At 33.0% G+C, this 26,801-nt stretch overlaps 1 protein-coding gene across 1 annotated transcript; it reads right to left on the reverse strand.

Moving 5' to 3' along the window:
• Positions 1 to 1,328: 1,328 nt before the first annotated feature.
• Positions 1,329 to 25,797, reverse strand: LOC133186154 (fibril-forming collagen alpha chain-like). Its single transcript, XM_061321427.1, has 48 exons — positions 25,546 to 25,797; positions 19,621 to 19,743; positions 19,303 to 19,334; positions 18,634 to 18,684; positions 18,065 to 18,118; positions 17,718 to 17,786; positions 17,391 to 17,489; positions 17,249 to 17,293; positions 17,058 to 17,111; positions 16,312 to 16,365; positions 16,027 to 16,080; positions 15,815 to 15,868; positions 15,429 to 15,482; positions 15,230 to 15,328; positions 14,789 to 14,887; positions 14,564 to 14,707; positions 14,249 to 14,347; positions 13,914 to 14,021; positions 13,747 to 13,800; positions 13,292 to 13,444; positions 13,108 to 13,161; positions 12,788 to 12,886; positions 12,462 to 12,569; positions 11,556 to 11,609; positions 11,320 to 11,418; positions 11,048 to 11,146; positions 10,810 to 10,863; positions 10,679 to 10,732; positions 8,929 to 9,144; positions 8,469 to 8,576; positions 7,259 to 7,420; positions 6,592 to 6,699; positions 6,389 to 6,496; positions 6,133 to 6,240; positions 5,588 to 5,749; positions 5,429 to 5,482; positions 5,038 to 5,091; positions 4,838 to 4,891; positions 4,530 to 4,583; positions 4,361 to 4,432; positions 4,194 to 4,229; positions 3,657 to 3,692; positions 3,417 to 3,524; positions 3,191 to 3,323; positions 2,794 to 2,906; positions 2,340 to 2,411; positions 1,960 to 2,181; positions 1,329 to 1,829 (listed from the first exon to the last, which is right to left on the reverse strand). The coding sequence occupies exons 1-48, from the start codon at positions 25,622 to 25,624 to the stop codon at positions 1,683 to 1,685; spliced, it is 4,326 nt and encodes a 1,441-aa protein (XP_061177411.1). The 5' UTR covers positions 25,625 to 25,797; the 3' UTR covers positions 1,329 to 1,682.
• Positions 25,798 to 26,801: the final 1,004 nt, after the last annotated feature.

Raw genomic sequence — 26,801 nt, forward strand, 5'->3', positions numbered from 1 at the left:
ACAAGCTCAAGGCCAAGGTAAGAAAGCAGCAATATTTGACATGTTCAGAATCCAACACGTGTACACAATGCAATTGTAGAATGTCATTATAATTAACATTATATTCATGGTAAAATTCGAGCACATCTTGAGGTAAATGAAGAACAGGTTATGCGTGTATATTGTTTCCTCACGAAAAGTTGACCTAGCGGGGTAACCATTGTATTAATTTTAGCATTTAGTCGTTTAGTTATGACCCAAGCAAGTCATAGAAAAATCAAGCTGCCTCGACACGGGTTCTTTTGGAATGAATTCTCTGCAGAGGAATCACAAAGAAAAAACCTTTTAACTGTAGCATTTCAGACTCTTCTACCCCTAAATGGGGTCGTTCTTACATGCATCAATTAAATTTTCACCTGTCCAGCCAAGTCGACTAACTGAGATGCGACAATATCTCTAAATCAGTAATAAAAATATTCAATTCAATTCATGCGTATCATGAGGTAATAAATCAAATCAATCTACCTTTAAATTAAACTTCAATTGAATTAAAAGCATGCATATAATGTTACGAAAATTGAAGTATCTTCCACAGGCACTTGGGGATGGACACCCCCCCCCCCTTTTCCTTTTTTTTTTTCTTTTTAAATCTGGGGTCGAGTCACCTTTTTCCTATTTTTGTATTCTAATATGCACTATATGGTATCAATAATGTAACTCTTTTGTCTCTATAAGCTGTTTTTAAATATATTGTTTTCATTGTTTTCGACTGATACATATATCTTTTTATGTATCAGTCGAAGACAATATATATAAAAAACAGCTTATAGAGACAAAAGAGTTACATTATTGATACCATATAGTGCATATTAGAATACAAAAATAGAAAAAAGGTGACTCAACCCCAGATTTATAAAGAGAAAAAAATGGAAAGGGGTGGGGGTGTCCATACCCCAAGTGCCTGTGGTATCTTCAACCCATTTAGAGTTTAGTATAAGTAGGTGCAATTGGTTTGAAGATACGTCTACAGCTGTATATGTTTTACTAAATAGCACAACATATGTGCTGATATTTCAACATTTGTTAATTTAGTTTTCATAGGTTCTGTGTTGTTTCAACGAAGGATACATAACATCTTCCTATTATCTTTTATATGCTGAGTTACTCGAATCCATGTCAGCAAATTCCGAATACCGGGATTGTCTGACTCATTTCTAATGTTTCAATGTTACATTACTGGAATTAACAGAAAGTAAGTCTGTATTTTTTTTTAAATATGAATAAGTGAAAGTGTTTATCAAATCCAGAAAATACACGTTCACTCATGCCTTTTGTAAAAGAATTTCAAGTTTTATTTTTGGATATGTTTTATTATCAAAATGAACAATATTGATTCTTAAATGACGAACAAGTGAATAAAAATATCAGCGTTTTGAGAATAAAAAAAAAGATGAAATCATGGCACACATCTATCACAGATAAGTTAGGGTGTAACACGTGAGATCAGAATCATAGCAATACAGCACACGGCATCATGGCAGACCGGAGTTGGAACATCTGACTGTGACATCACTATGATCATGGCAACTTGACAGCAACATTGATTTGGTTTCCTCTTTCACACAACAAACACACAAAATATTCATCCTATTTTAAGACGCCCTGCTAAATAATAATTAATATACATGGATTTTTGTAATATTTCATGAAAAGCAAACACGACCGATCTCCACTCTGAAATCTTGGTCGCTTCCTCCGATATCAGTGATACCAAAGTCCATAATCGGTAGTCGTTTTGTTTTCTTTGTTTTAATTTCAAATACTGTCTTCCCCCAGGATCCATTTTTCACCTACAAGAATATCGAATAAATATTTTTAATATATCAGTCAGATACTCGTCAACATTTAAAAGTTTCCTTCCCCTCCACATCAAGATCATATTAAAAACTTTCGTAATAATTTCAGATTTTAAGAATTTACCTCGCATTCATCAGTTATGACCTTGTATCTAAATTTCTTTTTATTGTTGGCACCGAGCCAGTCCCCATTAAATGTTGTAAAGAGAAGAGCCTTGTCTTTGCTTTTTGACTTTCCATCACGATAGGCCACCGAATTTTTGCAGTGGTAGGTAATCTGCTGTTCCGCTTTGTCGTGCAAGATTTGGAGGAATTTGATTTGGACTATTTTGGGTTGATAGGAAATCTGTCAAAGTTCAGAAAAATAATAAGCGAACGCTAGATTTATTTCTTTCTATATCACACCATTCAGACTTATCATGGTTTAACAGAAAAGAGGAAAACTGGCATTATGGATAAAATATTTCAAGACGGAAATAAATTTCGTTCATGTCTCTGGCTTACCTCTTTGTTGGGCAAATAGTTATCCGCAAACCATAAAACAGATTTTCCATCATGATTAATTTGTGTATTTGTCTGAAAAATAACAAAGCTGCATTTGATAAATTCTGAATATAATTTGGACATTTGTCTCTCTCTCTCTCTCTGTTTAGCGATATTTGGTTTAAATTTCAATAATGGACAACTATTTAGTATTTTGGAATGAAATATATATCTCATATTAATCAATATCTTAGCGTGAATATGTCATAAAGCCAGAATTTTTTCATCCACAATATTTAAACTTCACAATCCTCCATTATATAAAGGTTGCGCCCAGAAAGAAAACCACCGACAAAGAAATGTTTAAAAAAGAAATCGATAAGAGTATATTAATATTGCTTATGAACAACTTGTAATAAACATATTCTACAATATGCTGTATGGCTCGGGCACCTACTCTCAAAATACGACTTACAAAATTATTAACTTCTGGTAGAACACAGGTGTAGATCTTTTTACTTCTGAAATCGCAATAAACCTGGATAGCATCGATTTTAACTCCAGCGTTTGGATCCACCCAATAGAACCCTTTTAAAAAGTACAATACTTTTAATTAAATAATTTGAATAATTTTAAGAAAATTCTGTTAATAGGAACAACTTGGTATTTAATGTAAAAATGCCAAAGATTTATCTTTTAAAAAACCTCCAAACAAAAAAAAAAATGTAATACATTTACAAGAATTTTTATAAATGCTAGAAACATTGATTCAATATTAATTAGATATTAATGTTATGTCCATTTAGATTCAGTTACAATTTCTAAACAGCATAATACAACAAGCCCAATCCCAAAATAAACTGAAACATTACCATCCTCTGCATCTGGTTTATTCTGTTTTATTTCATGACAGGTGCGAGCTGGAGACTCCTTGGATCCGTCAGGATATCTCAGAAGTCTTAATTCTTCTGTGACATCTTGTAGTGCTTTAAATACACTTTCAGCCTGTAAGTGGAATTTTCAAAGTAAGTACATGTAATGTTTTATTTAAGTAACGTTAATTTCAGTGCTGAATATACAGTGCACAGATTTATGTACCTGTGGAGCGTCGGCCTCGTCACCTTGGTAGGAAGGTCCCTTGTAAACTGGAGCTCTCTGGAACCAGCCTTGCATAGCTGCACCATAAACAGATTGACCGGGTGCACCCTGTTTTTGTAAATAGATCAGATTTTAGATTTGATATACAAATAAGTTACATTACATTACTAATATTAGTAATTCATTAATATTTAGGTTTTCGGCAATTAAGCATTCAATACAAAATAAAATGTGACTTACCGGAGCTCCTGGTGGTCCCATTTCTCCCATGACACCCTGAAATATCAGAAAATACCATCATCAGCCACAAAGTTTGCCATGCCATTATCTTTAAACACACTCTTGTTCAACATGAAATTTGAATCAAAGTCGTTGAACCCACTTTCCAAGGGTCCATGATTTGAAGATTTAACTTGCATGTTACTTAGTTTGACAAATTCAATCACAATTGTTGAAAACGAAAAATATTTTTTTCTAGCTGTATAAAACTTTGCTCCCTATATTTGAACCATCCCATTTATCATTGCACATTTGTATTTTTTCAATTAAAAATCTTTTTTGATAAGCAATGCATGTGCTGAATATCAAAGGATGCAGATAAACAGAAAACAAACAAATCTTTGCAGGCAACATAGAAAGATTTTAAATCAAAATTCTTTCTGCCTTTTGAACTGCACTCTTCATATACGCCATTACAAAGATTTGAAGTATTTTTAAATCTCCATTGGAAATACATTTTGTCACAGTCAATAAGAAACAAATTATAATGAAACTTACTGGACGCCCAACATCTCCTTTAGGTCCACGAGGTCCCTGAAATGTCATGAATCTTGCTTTAAAGCATCTTTTTTTTTCAAACATTTACGTATATTATCTCTAGAACTCTTTATCTGATAATATAAATGACTATATAGTTTATCTTAAATGAAATGTAAAATTAATACCATTGGTCCCTGTTGGCCTGGTGACCCAGGTTTACCCTCTTCCCCAGGAGACCCCCTTCTTCCACTTGGTCCCTATTGAATTATTAAATGAAACACAAATTATTATTTATATAAACTCCAAAACAATTTGAAAATCTAAAAAACTAATTTTATTTTTTATTTCACTTGCCCTTTGTCCTGGGGGTCCTGGCTGTCCCATTGGTCCTGGTTCTCCGGGTGGTCCCTTTAGGAATAAAAATGGATCAACTTTTATCCCATATGAACAAATATTCTCTGTTTGCTGCTATTTACTTTTATAAGTGCATATGATAAAAATACTAAAAATATTCACAATTTTGTATTCCCTTTTCAGGAAATGAATGCAAAATATAAAAACAAGGAGACATAATCTTAATACCTGAATATGATTTAATAAAAGTTGGATAAAAAAGCTGATCTTATTTTTAATTGATTGTGTTTTTCTATTATTATTTTTACCTCTGGTCCTGGCAATCCTGGCATTCCAAGGAAACCTGGATCTCCCTTTTCACCCTATAAAATTGCATTTGGAAACTTATTCCCCGCTAATGATTGGAGTAATTGTAATAAAATTGTTAATTCATTCCAAATGATTGATATCCCACTATCAGTAACTTTATCATAAGATTTCTATTAATTGTATTTTTAATCGTACTCACCTCTAAGCCATCATCACCCCTCTCTCCAGATTCACCTTGGAGTCCATTTGCACCCTGATCAAGTAAGAAGTTACTTATATTTACAAAATAAGTATACAGAACGATATCTCTGATAGTTAGGTAAAGTAGAAACTTAATCAAAATAGTTAAGACAAATTTCTAAAACTGCACACAAGCAACTTACATTTATTATAACATTTATTTCATTATTGTGAGGAAATCCTTTAAAGCCCATTAAAACGTTAATAATTAAGTATTATATACAAACATTTTTATGTTTATTGAAATTCATTTGTTAATAAGAGCCATCAATACAGCTGAATATATGCTTGAAAGTGGAAGATATGGAATTATTTCAGTGTATGAAGCATTTTTTAAATTAAATACATACAGGGGGTCCACGAACTCCGGGGGTTCCAGGTGCGCCAGCTGGACCAGGTTCACCCTAAAATATTTTAAAATCCTTCAATATCCTTTAATAAACACACTGTAATGTTCTCGATTTTGTTTTTAATTTAAAATTCTGTATGATGCGATAAAAATGATATACCCTAAGTCCTCTCTCGCCACTGGGACCACCAGCGCCGGTGGGTCCGGGTGGTCCAGCAAAGCCGGGAAGACCTGGTGGTCCAGTTGGTCCCATTTCTCCGGCAGGTCCCTTCTCACCAGTGCGTCCTGGGATTCCTGGGGCACCATCTTGTCCTGGGTTACCCTAAAATATTTGAACAGGAAAAATTAATATTCAAAATTCCTTCACAAAATAATGCTTTAATATCAACAAAATACATGAACCGATCATATTTTAGCATTGTTGTCTGTGAAAAAAGTTGCTTTCGACGTTTTTTTTTTAACTTTGCAATTTCACATCTATTGAATGAGGTATCCTCATCCATAACAAGTTTGGATTAAAATATGATGGCAAAGGAATGATGAAACCCTCTGCTTTTGATTTGGTCAACATTGAGAATGAGCATAAAGAGAAAGTTCGCGAAATAAGGAAACCACGTTGATGCTGACAGAATGGCCTGAGTTCTATATGAATTACGTATTGATGTATCTTTTTACAGCAAAAAATAATTGGGAAAATGAGCTTACAGGTAAGCCTTGTTCTCCCGCGGATCCAGGATTTCCAGGGGGTCCTTGTGGTCCCTGTTTTCCAGGTTGACCATCCTGTCCTGGCTTTCCGTGTTCTCCTGGTAAACCCTGTAAAAATTGAATGAAACTCAAATATGTAAATAAATTTTATCTTTCTTATCAACCAATATAAAAATTAGATGCTATTGTATTTTTAAAAAGACTACAGTTGTCCGTTGTTAGTATTTAAGGCCTTAACATTTTAAAAATTATTTACCACTGGACCGACTGGTCCCATTGGTCCTCTCTCTCCTCGAACCCCTGGTTCCCCTGGCAGACCAACTTCTCCAGCATTACCCATAGGCCCCACAGGTCCCACTGGTCCCTGAATTTTAAAATAAATATGTTCTACATTTGATTATATACAGTGTTGGATTATATCAATTTTCGAAATGATTTTTATTAAAGATTTTAACAAACCTCTGCTCCGTCCTCGCCCCTTGATCCTTTCTGACCAGGTAAACCTGGAATTCCGGGTGCACCGTCCTCTCCTCTCGGGCCCATTGGACCAGGTTCACCGCGAACTCCCTGAAAATTATATATCATATCTCTTGTTTTGAAAAAAAAGTTTATAACATCTCTTAACAAAGACGTCCTAAATCATAATACTTCAATTATACAAGTATTATCAGCGGTAGAAATTATATTATATATTATATAATATTCAAAATTTTTTTTTATAAGAATCTATATCAAATGTAATTAAGGTGATATGTAATATAATTTGATATGTCACCAAAGGTTTTTAAAATATTTCATGGTATAAAAATTCAAAAACATTTTAAATTGAAAAAAAATCATATCATTCAATATTTGCAACATTGTCTGATATCAATGCTCCAACACAATATCAAGGGAATATTTTCATGGGTGCCTCTACAGTTCAGTAAGTTATGTAATAAGAAATTATATATAATCAGAATGTTACTATCATTTAACTATTTATTATAACAAAAGTTGTTATCAAAACTTTAAAATATTATTCGCTGAGTGCATAAAAAGAACAAAGTTCTTTCAGAGGTCTACTTTAACCAACAAAAGAGAATCGGGAAACCCTACAGCAAGAATGATGAACATCAAAACCCACCGGAAGTCCGTCTTCTCCAGGAGGTCCCTGTTGCCCCGGTAACCCTGCCTTTCCTGGGTGTCCCTGAGGTCCGTCTCTACCGGTTGGTCCAGGCTGTCCAGGAATTCCAACGATACCCCGATCACCCCGATCACCTTTTCTGCCTGGAATTCCATCAACGCCCTTCAAAGGTATTTAATGATATATTACGGATTATTCCAAATATTTTTCAAAAACTTTATTAGGTAATAATCATGAAGATAAAATTTATTGTGCATTTGACGAATTTGTAATTTTTTTTCAATTTGGATTTTTAATGTGCATCGTAAGATTATGTCTTGCGTCATGGCATAACCATATGTTGACTACATGTACTAGTATGTAAGACCCCAGTTAACTATTTCATTCTTTTATGAAATCCCTCTCGAGCACCTACTCGTTTAAATGATTTAAAGAATTAATTGTTTAAGTAGTTCTTGAATATTTTTTCATATATAACAGGTTATTTAACCAGGCTTATGAAAATCTTTTTTACCTACCACAAACATTTTAATAAAGTTATGTTTTTATAGGTGAATACTATGATTTTATTTAATTGAATAATTTTAATTATTTCATTTCTATTCGGATTTTTGATTTTGACTTTTTAAGATAAATATTGAGGATTGATTTGGAATAATGGACTCAATGGACTTCTTTGTGCAAATAAAGAATATTCACGGTAAATGAAACTTAAATTGATGAATTGTCATAATTGATTTTATCAACGTCTGGTAAAAGAAAACACTTTATGATTGAATTAAGAGCAATTTTGATAATACATGTATCTAACTTTTCTGTATTCTGCATTCGTTGTTTGAATTCAAATCGACTGTACTAGGGTTTTTATGAAACGGTGAAACAAAGATTTATATTTTTAATAACATGGGTTACACATTCATCGACTCCATGTCAATTCAATGCCTTGGTTATCTCTTTTTGATGGCTCTTTTTTTTTTTTATCAGTAAAGCATTTTACTTAGCAATAAACTGGACAGATGCAATACAAGTATACAATGTAGTAGATAAAATATTTGGATATAGAAGACAATATTTGTGCATCATTGATTTTAATACTATCATTGTATTTTTACTCTTTCATCATTCATGATTTCAATAATGTAGGTAAAGTGTTTGTGAGGGAAATATATTTGCTGGTGAATAAACATTTAATATTTTCATATAAACATACAGGGGTTCCTCTTATTCCTTGTGGGCCAGGAATACCATTATCTCCCTGCTCTCCTTTTTGTCCAGGTAAGCCACTGGGTCCACGGGCGCCTGCAGGACCTGGGGGTCCCTATTTAGTAAATTAAAAGAAATACAATATAATGTTATTGTATAAAAATGTATATTGGTAGACTATTGAAATGTTAAAAGCATCATTTTAAATCCTTTCAAAATTGTTGATAATGATAAAATAAAACATTAGGAAATCATTTTTTTTTTAAAGATTCATTAAAAGTCTTCATGATGGAAATAATTGGAGGCGGCTATGCAAATTCGAAAAACATTTATTACCATTTCAAATTGATCTCTTATTGGCTAGTGTAATAGTAATATTTTCTCACATTTCAATCATTTTACAATCAAAGAGGAGACGTTTCAAAATTACTAGTTCTCTTAAACTTCAATGACTTTCAGAGACTCACAGGAGGTCCTTGAACTCCAGTTTCCCCTTCAGGACCCTGCGGCCCTCTGTCTCCTGGAACACCTCGGGGACCTGGTTCTCCAGCTAATCCATTATCTCCTTTCTCTCCGGGTTCAGCTATTAGTCCTTCGGGCCCCATATCGCCCATTTCTCCTCGAGGTCCAGGGGGACCTGCTCTACCTGGTGTACCATCAGGACCTGCTTCTCCTGCTTCACCCTAAATACAACATAGAGACCATTTAGTTCAATTTATGAGTATGTTGTAATCAGTTTTGATTTCATTTATCATTACAAAGAACGAGTGCACTTATGGGCCCCGGTAAAATGTGAAAAAATGAATAATCAAATTAAGCATAATATTTCATCTCAGATCATCAATTGATATCTAAACCATAAGATTCACAAATTTTATCGGTGAAATTCATGTATATACAAAGAGCAAAGCCATACAATGTGGTAGGGGTCAGCCGACATTCGTGATTTTCTACAGTAAATCGAGGACAGTCATTCATTTCAAAGCTTTTGTTTACTGTCAGCCTAACGTTGTACAAACTTGTGCGAATGACGAAAAACGCATTATACATATATAAAACTTGTGTGAAAGTAGGAAATTTGTACAAGATTAGGCTTGTACTTAAAATATTAAAAATGTATGAAAAGTTCAATGTTTTTCCTATAGCAAACGAGAGCTATTTACCTGACGTGTATGACCTTTGTTGAACCCACCCGTGGAATAAATTATTTAAAATACCGATAGTCACGTGAGTTCTACCCAGGTAAACATTCCTCAAAGGTGCTCACTGTAAAGGATAGCCACGTTTTGTATCATTATATCGAAGTCGTGCCGCATAGAGAAGTTTGTATGTATTTGGTTTTATGAACACGGGATGGTTAGGAGAGTTTAGTGTCGTTAAAATGTCATCATACATAAAAGCGTCAAACATTTTTAACATTCATGCAAGACAATACCGGTAATGAAAGCCACCTAAATACACTTTTTTTCATTTTAAAATTTAAAGGAACTAATGTTAATACTTATTGTATTACTTCAAATGCAAGCGTGCAAATTTCTTAGTTTGATCACTATGGCTACAGGCATCTATACAACTTCATTTGATTTTTTTCTCATTTAAAATAGCGCAAGGTTATCATTCGGAAAACGCGCCTGTCAATGATCCACCATCAGATTGTTTAAGTGTTCGATTTAAATGACTCCTCCCCTTGATTTAAATAAACGAAACTCAAAATATGTTCGGTACGACTTTTCCGGATTTGGGGTATCTATAGGCATTTAAAAATCTTCATTTGTTTCAAATCCATGCTGATTTAGGTGATGTTTTAACGCGATTTTAATTAGAAATATCCACTTGTGTTTAACTATTACCAAAAAAGAACAATTTGGTAATATCTTCTAAAGTAAAACGGCACTGAAAAAGGGCCCATTAAGCATTGCTTAAGTGCTCTTGTTCTTTTCTTCTCTTACGTTCAAGAGGTACGTTCAAGAGGTATAAACGGTTTTTTAACATCCAGTAAATATATATTTGATTACAATTATTGTTCAAGAGGTATAAACGGTTTTTTAACATCCAGTAAATATATATTTGATTACAATTATTGAAATTTCATTCAGTACTAAACCATCGTTTATATAATTCAAAATTAAAAGAATATCATTTGTTAAGTACTGATAAAAATGTTATTAATATTTTTTCTCCACAAAGGATATGATGCTTTCATATAATGTCATTTACCAGTTCTCCTTTCGGTCCTCTGGCTCCCTGTGGTCCACGAGGTCCTTGCATACCCTACAATTAAATGTTTTGATTATTTTCTTTTCATATTAAAAAAACACTGATTGAATGTTTCACTCTTATAATCTTACGGCTGGTCCGGGAGGTCCAACTTCACCACGATCCCCCTTTAATCCAGGAGCCCCCTGAAATGAATCAAAATACAATTATTTTAAATGTTTAAATTGAAATTTGCAAACTATATCTAAAAACAATAAATTAGGATAACAGGCAAATATTCATGAACGTTTCTTATACATGTCTTCATTGATATACAAAGACTTTGCAACGATGAATAACTGTGTCTGTTTTGAGAAATTGAATCTTTACCCTTTCTCCATCACGTCCTGCTGGTCCCACTGGGCCAGGGTTGCCAGGTTCTCCTGCTTCTCCCGGTACTCCCTGATCACCAGGAAACCCTCTCTCTCCCTTTAATAAAGATTAAAATACAAATTGTGACTTTATTCAAAAAACGTCTCCTTTTTGTTTCTATTTTAAACTAACACTTCTTTGTTCCTTTCCCTTTCTTACATTTACCTTTATTTCATTATCTAAATCCGCTCAAAAATATCCATAAAATTGAATCAATGTGTAATTCTTACGTTGGCTCCAGGCCTTCCAGTATTTCCGGCTAATCCAGGCGCACCCGGATCTCCAGGTTTGCCTACTTCTCCTGGGGGCCCGGGAACTCCAGGTGGTCCCTAGTTCAAAATAAAAGAAGATTAAAAACTGACTTATTCTTGACTAGGGCGAGATTAGAAACATTATTTATATTAACCTATTTAGAAGATTTTCTACGCATTTTTTAGATTACTCATAAGGTGGCTCATGTACTTACGGGATAACCTCGAGATCCTTGGTTTCCTTGAGGTCCACGTTCTCCTACAACTCCCTAGAAATAGGAGTAATAGGAGCAATAATGACATATGATACCAATTTTTAAACATAACAAATAGAACAGTATACTTAGTATAGCAGAAATACACAACAACAATTCAAATATTAAATTGATAATTACGGTAATACCTCCCCCCCCCTCTCTCTCTCTCTGTTTTAAATAACCGAAGTTCTTTAAGAAGGGTCATTAATTATGTCATAAAATAAAAAAAATATAAAATAGATGCTCTTGAAATTTTAAACATAGGAAATCGAGAATTTCACAATCATTTTAATTATTTTTTATATAAATCTGTGGTATCTGTCATGTTTTGCAGTACTCCATAAAAAAAGGAAAATATCAAGAATTTTGACATTTTGAGATGCCCCCTCTGGAAACCAGACGGTAGAATTTTGTGTTTCTTGGATAAAATGTACAATATAGTATTAATCATCAAATAATATAATTTGAACAAAAAGTCTATAGTAGCATTTGTATAATTTGCTCCGAAGTGCGAAAAAATAGTATTTTCCTAATATAATCCTGTAGTAAATGTATTTCGAGATGGTCCCTAAAAATAACTTGATGGTAGATTTTCACTAAACTTGGCAAGTATACTGAAGTCAATGTAAGGTACATATGGTATAAAATTAAAGAGTTTCTCTATAGTAGTTTTCACACAATAAAACCCTAGTCGGCTCTCTTAAAATAGAATATTTTAAAACCCCGAATTCCTTTTTCTATTTCATCTACCTTTTCGTGACACCTGTGGACTTTCAATTAAAAAAAAGACACATATGGTGTTTTGGACTTAAAACATGTAAAATCAAATGATATGACTTTAATGGTAAGCCATGAAATATGAACCTGCGGTCCAGGATTTCCTGTTGGTCCACTCTCTCCCATGGGTCCAGCATCACCCTGTGGTCCATCAGGACCTGTTACTCCTGGGTTTCCATCTCTTCCTGGGGGACCCTGAAAAAAATTACGATGAAGCTTCCATTACATGACATAACAATTTATGACAATTTTCTTGACAATGTCAAATGTTTTAGAGCACTTGATCTTTTTTCCGTACAAAGAAGTATTTATTTGGACTTTAAAAAAAAAATACACATATTAGGCGTCAACTATGCATGTATTCATATAAAGATTACAATAACAAATAATCAAATGAATGTAATTAGATTTACCCTTCCACCTGCTGGTCCCTGGGGGCCTTGTACGCCCACCACACCTTGATTTCCTGGTGGTCCCATCTCTCCAGGACGTCCGTCGTTACCACTTATTCCCTATTAAAATATATATATAAAGCGTACTCTTAAATTATGCCTAAAGTTATTGATGGAAAGTGTTTGAACCATGCTGAGAGACGTTCAGTATCTGTTATCTTTTCATATAGGACATGGGATACTCATAAAGGTATGTTATAGAAATTTGTAAAACATTTTATAGAAGTTTCATATTGTTATATATCACATATTTGTCAGAATGTTGAATGTGATGATCTTACCGGTTCTCCCACACGACCTTGCATTCCGTCCATACCTGGCCGCCCTTCCACTCCCTACAAAATATCATACAGAAGCATACATTTAAGCAATACTTTTAAAATAAAGAAACTTAAATGAATGTTGAATTCTTTTCATGCTCATTTTAATGATATATTTTTCCTTTTGAGTTATACAAATAAATACCCTGAGTCCTCTTGGACCCGGGGGTCCCATTCTTCCTGGTTGTCCAGTTGGTCCAGACTCCCCTCTATTTCCACGTGGTCCTGGTTCACCTTCTTCTCCTGATGACCCTGGATCTCCAACAGGTCCTGGGAGACCCCTTTCTCCAATGCTGCCCTGGGAACAAGAAAATATCAAAATAATAAAAATATTTTGTGAGATTATTATTAAGAAGTGAAAGGCCTGGTGTGACATTATTCTGATACTTATTGCTGTATTGAGTTGAAGTACTTGAATGTGTCACACTAGTAGTCTACAGCCCAGTAAATTGAAATAGTTACGAAATAATAAATAAATGTGTTTACTGTATAATACTTTGTAAACTGATTATTTTAATTGTACGAGAGTTGATGGTGTACTTCTAAGGACAGTTAATAAAATCATAGGTTTGACATGACAGCAAGGTTTATTTATCTTACTCTGTCTCCTGGAGGTCCCTGCTGTCCCGGATCTCCGAGTGCACCTCTCAAACCCTACAGAAACATAATTAGCATGGTAAGTCATTTGAATATCATTATCTATTTGTTTCCATGCATGTTTGACCTTTAAAACTGATGTATCATGATACTGAAACTTTGCAACTTACACGTTTTCCCTCTTGTCCGGGATTTCCTGGATGTCCCCTGTCTCCGGTACTTCCTGTCAAACCCTTTGGTCCTCGTTCTCCTTTGTAACCTGGTTGCCCCGGTTGGCCCTATATGTAATCAAATGAAAGGTACTAGTAGTCAATAATCAATCTCTTTTTTTTTCTAAATAAACCCAATTCAGTAAAGGCAATAAGGAAATGCATTCATTTTCATGTCAATGATCCCCTGAAAATAGTTTGTTTAAGACACTATTGCTTATTTATAGTGAAACGAAATTTGCAGTGTACTTTGATTTTTTGATTATTCTCTAATTCGTCTTTTTTAACAGACTTACGGTTGCTCCTTTTGGACCTGGGAATCCGGTTGATCCTCCAATACCTGGTGGACCTCTAGGTCCGGGAAATCCTGGCACACCTGCCGGACCCGGGTCACCCTGATAAAGATGGACACATTTAAATAGGTAAGATGCATGCTATGATATTTATAAGTTTGCTCAGCCTGTCAATCTGTTCGATAAGATGAATTTATTGTTCATATTTGCACATAACATGAAGTTTAATTCTATAATAAGATTTTATTTTTTTCCCTTATACACATGAAAACGTGAAAATGTGCTAAACAGATGTATAAATTAGATTTTGGAACTTACAGAGGATCCTTTCTCTCCAGTGGCACCGTCCATTCCATTCATTCCTGGCGCACCTTCATCTCCCTGGGGTCCAGGTACTCCACTCTCTCCCCGTGCTCCCTGAAGTCCTGCTGAACCCTTAGCTCCTGGAGCTCCGGCTTCTCCCTTTGTGCACAAAAATTTTTGGTGAAAGATTTATGCGTTTTTAAGGTAAGAGAAGTAAATTGTTATTTTCCGAACAGATACCTTTGGACCAGGTATGCCGGGAACACCCGGTGGACCAGATTGACCAATCACTCCTGGAGCTCCAACAGGACCAGGAAGTCCATCAACACCATTCAGTCCCTATCATAAAATAAGGAAATCGTCGTTATTATTTATTTATAATATAATGAATAGGTGCAGAAGTAAGTATTGTTATTAAACAATGACACTGATATTCCATGACCTCAAAAGGCTAATGACCAGAATAACGCTGAATTCTGTATACTAGCAGGCTTATAGGGACATATACATGTAGATGGAGATGCTATATGTATCACGTCTTAATTGAACACTAATCTTTGCTGTTTATTCGAAATTATGATGAAAGGGTAAAATACCACGATATGTCTTTTTTTACTTCACTTTCATTGCATTTTCTTTTATTGTTTCATTGTGAAAATCATAAAATAATAAATGACTTACAGGGGCTCCTCTTTCTCCGTCACGTCCTCGTTCACCTGATACACCTCTCTGTCCCTGAAGACCTGGAGGTCCTGGTGGACCGGGGGGTCCCATGGAACCCTAAATGTAGATGCCATCTTATTTAATAACAAAACTCAAATCAAGATGAGGGGTTTGTTTCGAAGTCTTAGTTTCGACAACATTACGTTTTTTTTCTTACCTTCTCTCCGGGTAACCCCTGCTCACCGTTTGGTCCTGGAATTCCATTTAAACCCTGTAATGATATAAGTAAAAATAATCACGATATGGTTAAATTTTTGCTAAGTTTGCCATGTTGTCTTTATTCTCACTTGGACAATTTAAAAGTAGCAAAAGTTCTTATATACCTAAAAATTATGGCACTGAATCAAATATTGTAAAGACATTTAAGAGACAGTGTTTGCAACTTAACTCAAACTGGCCAAAAATTTGTGTTTAAAATTTATATTCATATTCCTTTTTTGGTCATTTGTATTAATATTTTTTCGATAATTAAAAAGAGGCTAAGCGAATAGAAAAGAGATACATGTGGATTTGTTTGGGGGAACATTTGTAACAATTATTTACCCTATGTCCTTTTGCGCCTGGGATTCCTGCCAATCCTGGAGCACCGGCAGGACCCTGTAAAATAACAAAATTAATGCATTTCATTTCGACATAGCGAAAGAATATACGGGTAAAGGAAGGCAATGCGTGAGAAACATTAATAATCATGAATCGTTTTAAAAATAAACGTTGCATTGCTCTAATAATACAAATGTATAGATTATCTTAACTACCTTTCTTCCTGGTAATCCCAGAGGACCAACTTCTCCATTTTTGCCTGGATCTCCCTGTTATATAGATAAAATATGAATCGAAATCTTTGACTTAAAAAGTTTTCGTTGCTGGTTTCATGATTTCACAATTAAGTATCTTATTTAATAGAACATGTACTTGTATTTAAACAAGTTCATTAAAGATAGACAAAATGGTTGATATGGATGAATGTATATAATGGAAAAGTTTTTATTACATGTATTTTTCTTTTTTATTCTTTGACACATTCAAATCCCCCCCAATACCTGTAAGCCTTTTAATCCTGGGGGTCCTGATGGCCCTCGGCTTCCTGGTTGTCCCTGAAAAGAGAAGCAATAAGATGAAACAGAAAAATGTCAAATCTAACGTTTAATATCATAGTAACAAAGAGTCTGCAGATATTCTACATTATGTAGTTGTAAAAAGCGCAAATTGTACTCAGGAAAATATAGAATATTCTAAAAGTGTTTTCCCGCTTGTTTTGTCTCCGTTATTCCCCTTAAACCTTATCTAGTTTTTCCCGCCTTATAAATGTTTGCAGACTAGTAAAAATAATGTTTTCGGCATTAATGAAAAAGCAGACATATACGGGACATATTCATATTTATTATGTATAGGTTAAGCTCCGATTGTTAAGTATAGGTTTAGCTTACCTGCAAATATCCCTGTTTATTATGTGTAGGTCTAGCTTGCAGGTGGATATCCCTGTTTATTACGTAAAGGTCTAGTTTACCGACGGATATCCCTGTTTTTTATGTATAGGTCTAGCTAACCAGCAGATATCCCTATCTATTATGTATAGGTTTGGCTTACCGGCGAGTATCCCTGTTTATTATTTACAGGCTTAGCTTACCGATTGATATCCCTGTTTATTATGTATAGGCTTAGCTTACTGTTGGATATTCCTTTTTTATTATGTATAGGCTTAGCTTACCGGTGAGTATCCTGTTTATTATGTATAGGCTTATCTTACCGGCGAGTATCCCTGTTTATTAAGTATAATCAAGCTTACCGGTGGGCCTGGGTCTCCAGGCTCTCCTCGTGGTCCCTGTAATCCTTGTTGACCCTAGAAAAAAATAATAACTCGTGTATTTTAAAAAAGTAAAGCATTGAAATATTGTCATTATTGTGTTAAATAGGTTAGAGGATTATATAAATCAGAAAGTACATAAATGTCAAACACTAAAGTTTAAAAAGACTTACGGGTTGTCCAGAGGGTCCTGGAGGTCCTCGAGGCCCGTAAGGTCCCTATGTAAGACAAAAAAGCATGTATAAATATTATATCTGATGAGAATTCCAAGGTTATCTCAATTTACAAAATTTCAGTTCTTCTTTTATACTTTACCATATTAGCGGTCATATACTGTGGAGTTTGAGCGCCACCAGCCTTAAATCGAGGTCCATAAACAGAAGCGTAGTAGTTAGAGTACGCCTGGTCAGCTGACTGTTAGAAGATTGTAGATAATTAATGATATTGGCTGACAGAGATATGAATTAGAAGAGAATATTCTTGGGAAATTTTGGCGACTGATATTTGAGCTGCTTTCCAGATTATGCCTATGATGCGTCAATTTACTTTTTACTTTCTTTATTAACAAAATAAAATAAAAAAAGTCTTAGCTCTAGCAGCTTTGCAGTAATTGTGAAAATAAGAAAGAATTTTATTGCTTACCATATCTGGTACACCGGGTGGACCTGGTGGTCCTGGGACACCGTTGACGCCATTTGCACCGGGATCTCCCTTTTTAGAAATAAAAAAACTCATCTAAATATCTAAGATTCAAACATTGGGTAAAAAATCTCGGAAAATATTTTTCAAAAAAATGTATTCTGAAACAATTTAAAATGGTTGGAAAACAATTGATCACGTAGCCGACCAAATTCCTTTGAAATCAATAATGAAATGAGATATAAAATGTTGAAGACAACTGTTCTATTATTATTAGGAGCAAATTAAATTTTAATTATATAATTAAAATTAAATTAAATTTTATTGGATTTCTTGTTCTGATATCTTACTCTTGGGCCCTGTCTTCCAGAAGGTCCCTGCAGTCCTGGAGCACCAGGGGGTCCCTAAAATATACAAAAATAAATATACAGAAAAAAATATGAGCTGCAAAACTAATCTCTACGTTACAAACACAATGCAAAAGATGGTTTAATGTAAAATTTAAAACAAGCAAAATCAAAAATCCTTTGTAGTCTTCATTCCATCTTGACGACAGTACACATGTAGCAGATTTTTTTAAATGAAACATCAATGAATCTTTAAAATGAAATTACCACATTTACAAATATACAACCAAAATGAGCCTTGAATTTAAAAAAAATCACAATTGAAAAAAGAAGAAATAAAACGCAATGGAATCTTCCTAAATTTCTTTGTTAAACACTTGATCGGATGTCAAATAATTTTGCCTTTAAGAAGTCAATTCATCAATTATTCCAAATCAATGAGGAGAATCATAATGCAAGAACTAGACGTTACTTTTACCCTGACTTTCCGCTTGAAGAACAGTACCACCGTGTCGGAAACAGAACTGATCTGTAAAATTACTCAAAAGTTAACGAGAACTAGCAACACTTACCCGGGCTTCAGCAAAGAGGGTATCAAAGCCACTGGCCTGAGAAGCTCCGTCCTGGAAAAGCAAAATTTTCTTTTTCAAGAACGCTTTATATGATAAAATGTGTATTTAAGTAAGGTTTATTGATCAGTTATATGCCTTTCTGACATATTTCGTATATTTTTCTATTACCAAACATGAAAAAAAATATTTCTAATCATGCATTTATATATGCAATTATGCAATGTCTATCATTAATATGTAGAAAATTATAACCCTACAGAGATATGAATTGAAATGTATTTTAATTATAAATTGGTCATGCTTTTGAAGTGATAAGTTTTGAAATATTCTCTCTTGGTATTTCCTTTAGAATATTTTTTGTGTTGATAAGAATTTTCTTAAATTTGTGCATGGTCAACAAAAAATTCTCAAGTCATTGCTGTGTACGATAATGTACAACCTATTTGAAATATGATTCCACTTTCTTGAAAGTAGCAGGGAAATTTGAACTTTTTACAATAAGAATATTTTCCCATCGACTTTTTTAAAAACTTTCCAATACATTTTGTGGATGTTGGATCCAAACCTTATCTACGGTTTGATGGCCATCTTATTACACGTGTAAAGACATTCGTAGAAATACTGAAAATGCGTTTTGTAAAGAAAAGGTAATTAAATTTGAATACTTACGGTTAAAGTTTCTTTTTCTATTTCCCTTGTCTCTGTTAAATAAAATATCCAACTTTGGTTAAGAGATTAGTTGTTGACCTTTATTATTTATTTATCAGCAAAAATGAAATCTGAAACCTTATCACAAACATCAAGTTTTATTTACATTTGTAACACAATTTAAATTATGAAATCAGTTTGAAAGATATTCATTAAGTTTTATCCCATTTTTGCAATGATACATTATACAGGACTCTGACTGACATGATTATAAAAAAAAACAATAAATACCAAGATTTGATTATTTACATTTTTTCAATTATAATTTTTAACACTTACTTGCATCCACATCACAGTCTTTTTCCATTACACATTCAGAAATTCCATTTACACACTTGCACGTTTCACATGGTGTAGGATTCCAAACATCTCCCTCGTAAGTACATCTTGTCCCATGCGTTTCTGTTCATAAAAAGATATTTCAGAAATAACAGTGATTTACGGGGACATAATGTCCAGAAAACTTCTTATAACTTTTTACATGCTCATTTTAACAACTTTACTTTAGCTTTAGTTCGGTTTTAAGAAATTATCTTTTTATAACAATGAAACATCTTAGAAATTTAAGTACATACATTTACGTAAAAACAGAATTGTGGCTAAAAGCTACAATTTCTCACCTGCTAAAACCTCACAAAATATGCACTAATCTGCATTTATTTAAGGTACAGGAGTTTATAACTTTGAACTTATTTTTATATTTTATATAGACAATGTTCAAAAGAGCGATTATGTTTTTTTTTTTTATCTGTCTTTTCAAGAAACGTATCTTCATGAAGTAAAAAAAAATACACTAAATGTTTCGGGTGCTCGAAAAAGAGATGTCGACTTGCATAGAGACTCCTTTATTTTAAAAAAAACTGATACAAGCATGTCTTTTATCGGTAGAGTTAGGCTAAACATCACGAATTGAAATAAATCATCAAATAATACAAAATGATGGCCAATTGATACCTTTTCATTTAGATAAGCTTTTCATTAAAGTAAAGAAATGAATGAGAATTAAAAAAAAAAAATACCGGATTCTCTTTTACACATACACACACAAATCAACATCATAACTTCTCATAAAAAAAAGAAAGTAACAAAAGAACATCATAACTTCTCAGAAGAAAACAAGAAAATAACAAAATAAAACAGTAATAAAGGCGGGAAAAGGAAGAAAGAAAGTAATATTTTTCTTCAAATTTCAAATGATTTGTTTCATATTCTTCATAAATAGATAAGTGTCTCAAATGCAGTACTGTATAAAAAAAATAATAATAATAAAAGAAAACAGGGCTAACATTTCATGTATTTCAAGATTCTACGAGAAAGTTCTATGAGAAAGTGCAAATAATCTGTTAAATCATGTGGAGGTTATCTCCTGTCTAGAAACAAAATGAGGCAAGGAGCTGTTATAAAAAATAACCACCGCCGCGAGCCGTGTGTTATCTTGCTTGCTATCTTTCGTTTCCAGACAAGATTTTGACATTCATCTAGAAACACATGATGATCCAAAAACATCAGAATTGCCTCCTTGCAGGAAAATGTAATAAATAAAATAGATATAAATTTTTAAAAAATGACAAATAAGGTAGAGCACTCGTCATATTCTATTATCACATCATTCGGGGATTTAAAATTGAGTATACAATTTAAAGAAAATATTGTAATAGAATAAAAATAAGAAATATCAACAGATTTTTTCTTTGTTAACAACTGCATCAAGTCCTATTCGAAATATGGTACGATTCCATAATGATATGGATTCCATAAACACTAGGGATTAAAAGTAAACTTACCAATTGTTGGAAAGTTTTTTTTTAAAGATGACAAAGGTTTGAATTAGAATTTCTACTTGATGATGAAAAAAGTGAAGATAACGAGCAGTGAACGATCTCAAAAAATCTACAAACAATACAAATCTGCGAACAGGGTATAAATCATGGAAATTCCAGAGGTGGGATCAGTTATCTCGGAGGAATAACATCACGTGTTGACCAGACACACCGCCGTGAGCCCTATGTATTGATCAGGTAGACGGAACATTCCGTCGTCAAATTTAGTATAAAAACAAAAGACTAACAATTGATGTCAGCCAAAATACTACCCAATGATAGGTTATTTTTGTTAAAAAGATCATTATAACGACCATAGAATTTACGAAATGCTGACTTTAAAAGTGAAATCCCGTAACATCAACTTATGTAGAGCTGTCAGCTCGGTTTAAAAATTGATCGTACTCAGAGCAAGCGTACTCAAATCTTGAGTATTGAATAAGTTGGTAGACGTAAACATTATATGTAGGTGAAAGCGGAATATTATTTCATTAATAAGGGAAGTTGACGATGGAAAGCTGAAGTCATCTCGTTTGTCATACAACTTAATTGTTAGATGATTGTTAGATGCTTAAATTGGTCCGGGCAAGATTAAACAGATCAAAGTAAAACCTTTGAAATAAATAAATATGTCAAAGACATAGGTTAACCTCTTAAGGTATGTAAAGTATCATATTTTGGGTATTGAAAATATAAAAAAAATTCTTGTATCAAGTTTTTTATGACTTTAGTTCTGCTCGGTTGGCAATATCGTGTAATTTAAAACAATGAAATAAAAAGTTGGGGTCAGTGATGTAAATTTTGAAAAATTGGTCAAAATATGCAATTTTCAGGCCAAAAAATAGAGTAAATTTTATTTTGACTTTTTCAATATATCTTCATTTCTCGGCAAGACCTGTTGAGTATATGTATAAAGTTTGTTCTTAAAATATTCATTGAAACCTATATTTAATATTCCTAGAATAAAATAACGGAAAAAATACTCTGAGTAAAAATATGTAGAGCTAAAATTCCAAGGTATTAAATTTAATAAATGTGTAGATTTGAAGAATTTTCTTCTAAATATCCTTCCACCACAAGAAAAAGTCCCCAGTAAATCTTGTTTTTTTTTTTTAATGATTTTGTTACCAGCTTTTAAAATTGAATTTTGTATATTTTGCATTGTTTAATTCAAGTGTGTTAAAAAATTGAATTGTTATAAATAGTTTTGAATGAGAGGTCCTGACTGAATTTTTTCTTAAAAGCTCACGAGTGACATACGTTCAAACCCTCCTTTTAATGATTTTTTAATAATTTTAACAGAAAACACTCAGCATATTATATAACATAAAAAATCTTCATATATGAAATTTTATATATGATACGTATAAATAGTCATGTGTGAAATCTTATTTTATATGATATGCGAATGGTGATCATTCTCAAATTCCAGTAAAACTATACATATTTAGAGGAGGGCAAATAGGACCCCAGGGAACATCAGAGGTGGGATTAGTTGTCACAAAAGAGTAAGTATCTCCTGCCTTCCAATCACAACTGCCGCCGTTGATCTTGAAGATAAGGTGTCAATTAAAGCATAGAATTCACAAAACGTTGGCTTTAAAGAAGATTATTGATACCCTAAAACTTCAACTTATTTGTCATTAGGCTGTCTTGATTTAGAAAATGTTCATATGCAGAACATGTTATTGTGAAACGAATCAATTAGTAGATTCAAACACCATGATTATTGAGATGATTACAGTACATGTATATTGCATGTTGTCAATCAAAAACTTCAACATCTTCTTCAGAATACTTGTGTGTGGATCCAGATTGCTTTTAAACAAAATATTTTTCTATATGACTTATCACAAAACATTTTAATTAGGAAGCTCTAATGTTTAGAATCAAGTAGTCTCCCTTGCAATTTATCAAGCGGAATGGTTGAATAATGAGTGGATAAATCGTATTTTTGATGATTTTGGAACATTTTGTAATTTTTAATTTGCTTAAGGTTCTTTAGAGATTTTTTCAATTTCTAAATTTGGTAAACACAACTTCTCGCATTTGTGTAGAACAGTACTGTTGAAGTCTCTTTTTACAGCTGTAAATATTTTCGTGAGCAATGATAAATGCTTGGTATATTTTTTGCATTTTTTGTTTGAATCTTAATGATCCAAAATAAATTTGAGTGCAAAAAGGTCAAAGTCAATACACAGTACAGCAAACATGCTGGTTTCTTTTTGTTTTTGCATTAAGATATTGAAAATAATCTTTGAAAAGCAAATATTTTGATACATTAACCTTTTAAGTCCTAATGTCCTATATTGTCACTTGCAAAACGTACCAATTCATAACACTAAATTATATTTGATTAAATCAAATGAGTAAGATGTAGAAACCATGGACTTTTTTTTAAAAAAAATTAAAAAAAAAACAAAGGGATCCTATAGCATGCACTTGCAAACTATCTTGAAAACTAAATCCAACTCATTAAGCCGACTTCAACTTCATTCCAATACTCAGCTTTATCCTATAGGTCAATGAATTATACGATGCCAAGCTGGCATTTTCTAGTGCTCCAATTCTTGATTTGTTGAAGCATCCACGTTCTAAATTTGAAAAGTGGGTCATGTGAACCTTTAATGCTCGACCTCCCATGAGTTCTGTAAACTCGGCGCTGTACAGACATGAGTAGAGATAAGGATGAGAGATAAGAACGTTAACATTAAATAACCAATTCAGATTTATTCTTTATATCCCAGGAATATCTCCTTCAGTATTTTAGAATGTGATAAAATAATGTCTTGATATTCCATTACTGATTTTCAATGATTTAAACGAATTTTTTCTTCAAAAAAATCAACTAAAAGAACAGATTAGATATCATTAAAAGAATTCAGAATAAAACACAGAATATATGTAAATCAGGGTAAGTAAATCCCAAATAACTCATAAAATTTTTATAGATCAAATCAGATAAAAAAGCGACGCTAAAGAAGCATACCGGTTGAGACAGATTCAACAGTTTTTTTAAATTTAGATCTTGATTTTAGGATACTAAGGGCTAATTTTATTATTTGGTGTAATGAAGATGGATGATAATAAAAATTAGCGCAAACAAGCCAATAGTTTAATGCTAAAGAATGCACAAAATCAGAACATATCCAACTCGTCGAGAAACTAAAATAACTAAAGGCAAAATAAGAAAAAGTAGTGTCTTAGATCGAAATACGTTAACTCAGTTATGCATCCCATATGTAGAGTTCTAAAAAGAAAAAGTTGAAGAACAGCATTTATATGCTAAAATGCAAAATTATGTAAAATGGCAGCCATGGAATCAAATTAAATCTCAATTGAATGATACTGGTGATTGGAATTCATCAATGGTAGAAAACATTTGTTGAAGCTTAGAACTATCAGTACCTTTAGTACTTTGATCGTTCTGGTGTTAAATTCTTACCAAGTTTTTAAGAGATTGATATAGATATAGCAGCCATATTGAATATGTCAGCCATTTTGAATAAATAACAAAAAGAATACATATAAGAATGTTCCATTGTTTAACGGTTTTATGAATAAATTTTTCTCTGCTAATTAAGGTTATCCTGTAGAATAGAAATGTAGTATACACGCCGTTTCTACCGCTGACGACGAATTTGCAGAACAGGAATAACCCCCTTCGTATTAATTTCAAATTGAAACGTGCTATTATTCCTACATACATGTAAAGAGTATTAAAAAATTGCGAACAATCAAAACTCAGTAGATTCAGTAGTAAATAAGAATTATACCGCATAAAGATGAACGTCTCGAGACGATCATCATCGCGGATTTGTGTCTGCACTACGTAGCTTAAACGAAACATATTATCAGCAAAAAGCAAAAGAAACAATATCGGAGGCATAAAATTCTTTCGAGGTAAGTGTCTAAATGCTTTGTTGAGTGGTGCAACTAAAGAAATAAAGTATCAATTTAGATTAATTATATTTGATTTGTTAGTATATTGTTTTCCGTCCTTCGAATATTATAGATCGACCATTTCTAGTCTTGTAACACAAAAATATCAGACTGCAGTAGCCTTTGATTTGCATGTTTTCCCAGTACTTTGATGATTCATGTTTTACTGCATATTCTTTGCAAGACATGCTTTACACTACACCTATCAATGTTATAAAAATGATTAATCGAATGCTTTGTGATTTATTGTGCAAATCTGAAGCGCATATACTCTCGGTCTAATTTTAGGTGGAATAGTGTAAATCAATTGGGCAAAATATCTTCAATTATCAGTTTCAAAATTATTTTGCACCATTTTGCATAGCAAAGCATTTCCATGAGCTCTTCACAACGCAGGATGAAGACAACTTTTAACAAATTCGAGCAATGCAGTAGCACTTACCAGACACTTCTTGACCGGACAATATATTGGTGCAAAGGAAGAGAGATATACAAATCGTCCACAAAACTGGTCCACTCATAATTAAAATGTCACCTCATTTGAGAAAATATTTGATGTAATAAATATTATTACAATCTTGAAGAAACGAATTCACCGATCTCGTACCAAGAAATTTCGGTGAACTAATGGATTTCAATGTGCTGCAACGTTGGAAATTTTTTCGACCAATCACAGCCAGCGTAATAACCAGTTGTTGATGAGTTCAAAATAAGAACACGTGTGTAGTAAAAGAGCGACTTGTAAATATCTTTTATCTGTCTTTTTCCAGTGAACATTACTTCAATACATAAAAAAGGGGTAGTCTACCCCAGACAGTGTCGTGTGTAAAAGTCTGTACTTGTTTTTAATGTATTTACAGTGTCATTTAATAAAAGAAAAAACCAAATCCAATGAAAAAGTGTTACGATATATCTTGGTTAGTTTTAACCCAGATGTGTAATCTAGATAAAGCGAAAATGCAAAATGAGCAAGTTTCAAAAATCACGTGCAGTCTAAGGGGAAATTGTCAAAAGTTAAATTTTTAAACGCTTTATTCTTCAGCAGTTATCGCTTATATCAAACTCCCCAGCCACCAAAGGTTCATTGTAAAACATGGAATACATTTAAAGAAATGAATATAATTCACTTAATTAACAAAATTGTGTTGATTTCATATTAGAAAGCTACCAATTGAGCGGGATTCACAAAAAAATATATACATTTACTCATTGACAATATCTATGAAGTGTTTGGAGGTCGAGCAAGTCTTCCAACAATACTTTGAAATCCAATGGGATTTAATTGTGCCCCTTTATAAGCAAGCTTGATTTTGTACTCCTATGACGCAGAACTTATCCAAAACTTACAGGAAAATAAGAAGTCTGTTACTGTGTGATTTGATTCAACATTCAATTAAAACGACAACGTTTTATCAATTAACAATATTCAGGTTTATTTATACATTGATTCGATATATGTCACTGAACTCAAAATAAAAGATACTATAGCAATGACTTTTTTAATTGTTAAATTCCTTTATCTTTGTAGCAATAAAACGTTTTGAAATGCGTATGATGTTTATGTCTCTCAGTTGATCCACCTCTGATATTTTGTTAGGTTCATGTTTGCTTTACTCTCGGTTTGTATAGTTTTATACACTTTTGTACTTTGAAAACATGATACTTGACGTAAAGAGGGGATGACAATGTTGTGCCAAG

This window comes from Saccostrea echinata, unplaced genomic scaffold (genome assembly GCF_033153115.1).
Source record: "Saccostrea echinata isolate AGI-Se365-2 ecotype Australia unplaced genomic scaffold, CSIRO_AGI_Sech_v1 ptg000001l, whole genome shotgun sequence".
Classification (NCBI taxonomy): Eukaryota; Metazoa; Mollusca; class Bivalvia; order Ostreida; family Ostreidae; genus Saccostrea; species Saccostrea echinata.

What these genes read in the sequence shown, in the direction of transcription:
- LOC133186154 (XM_061321427.1), bottom strand. Translation starts at nt 25,624, where the DNA reads ATGAGTGGACCAGTTTTGTGGACGATTTGTATATCTCTCTTCCTTTGC. An exon ending in CTGGAGACCCAGGCCCACCG is followed by an intron (nt 16,366 to 17,057) that starts GTAAGCTTGATT and finishes TTCTCTTTTCAG; the next exon opens with GGACAACCAGGAAGCCGAGG. An exon ending in CAGGCCAACAGGGACCAATG is followed by an intron (nt 4,230 to 4,360) that starts GTATTAATTTTA and finishes ATGACATTTCAG; the next exon opens with GGACCTCGTGGACCTAAAGG.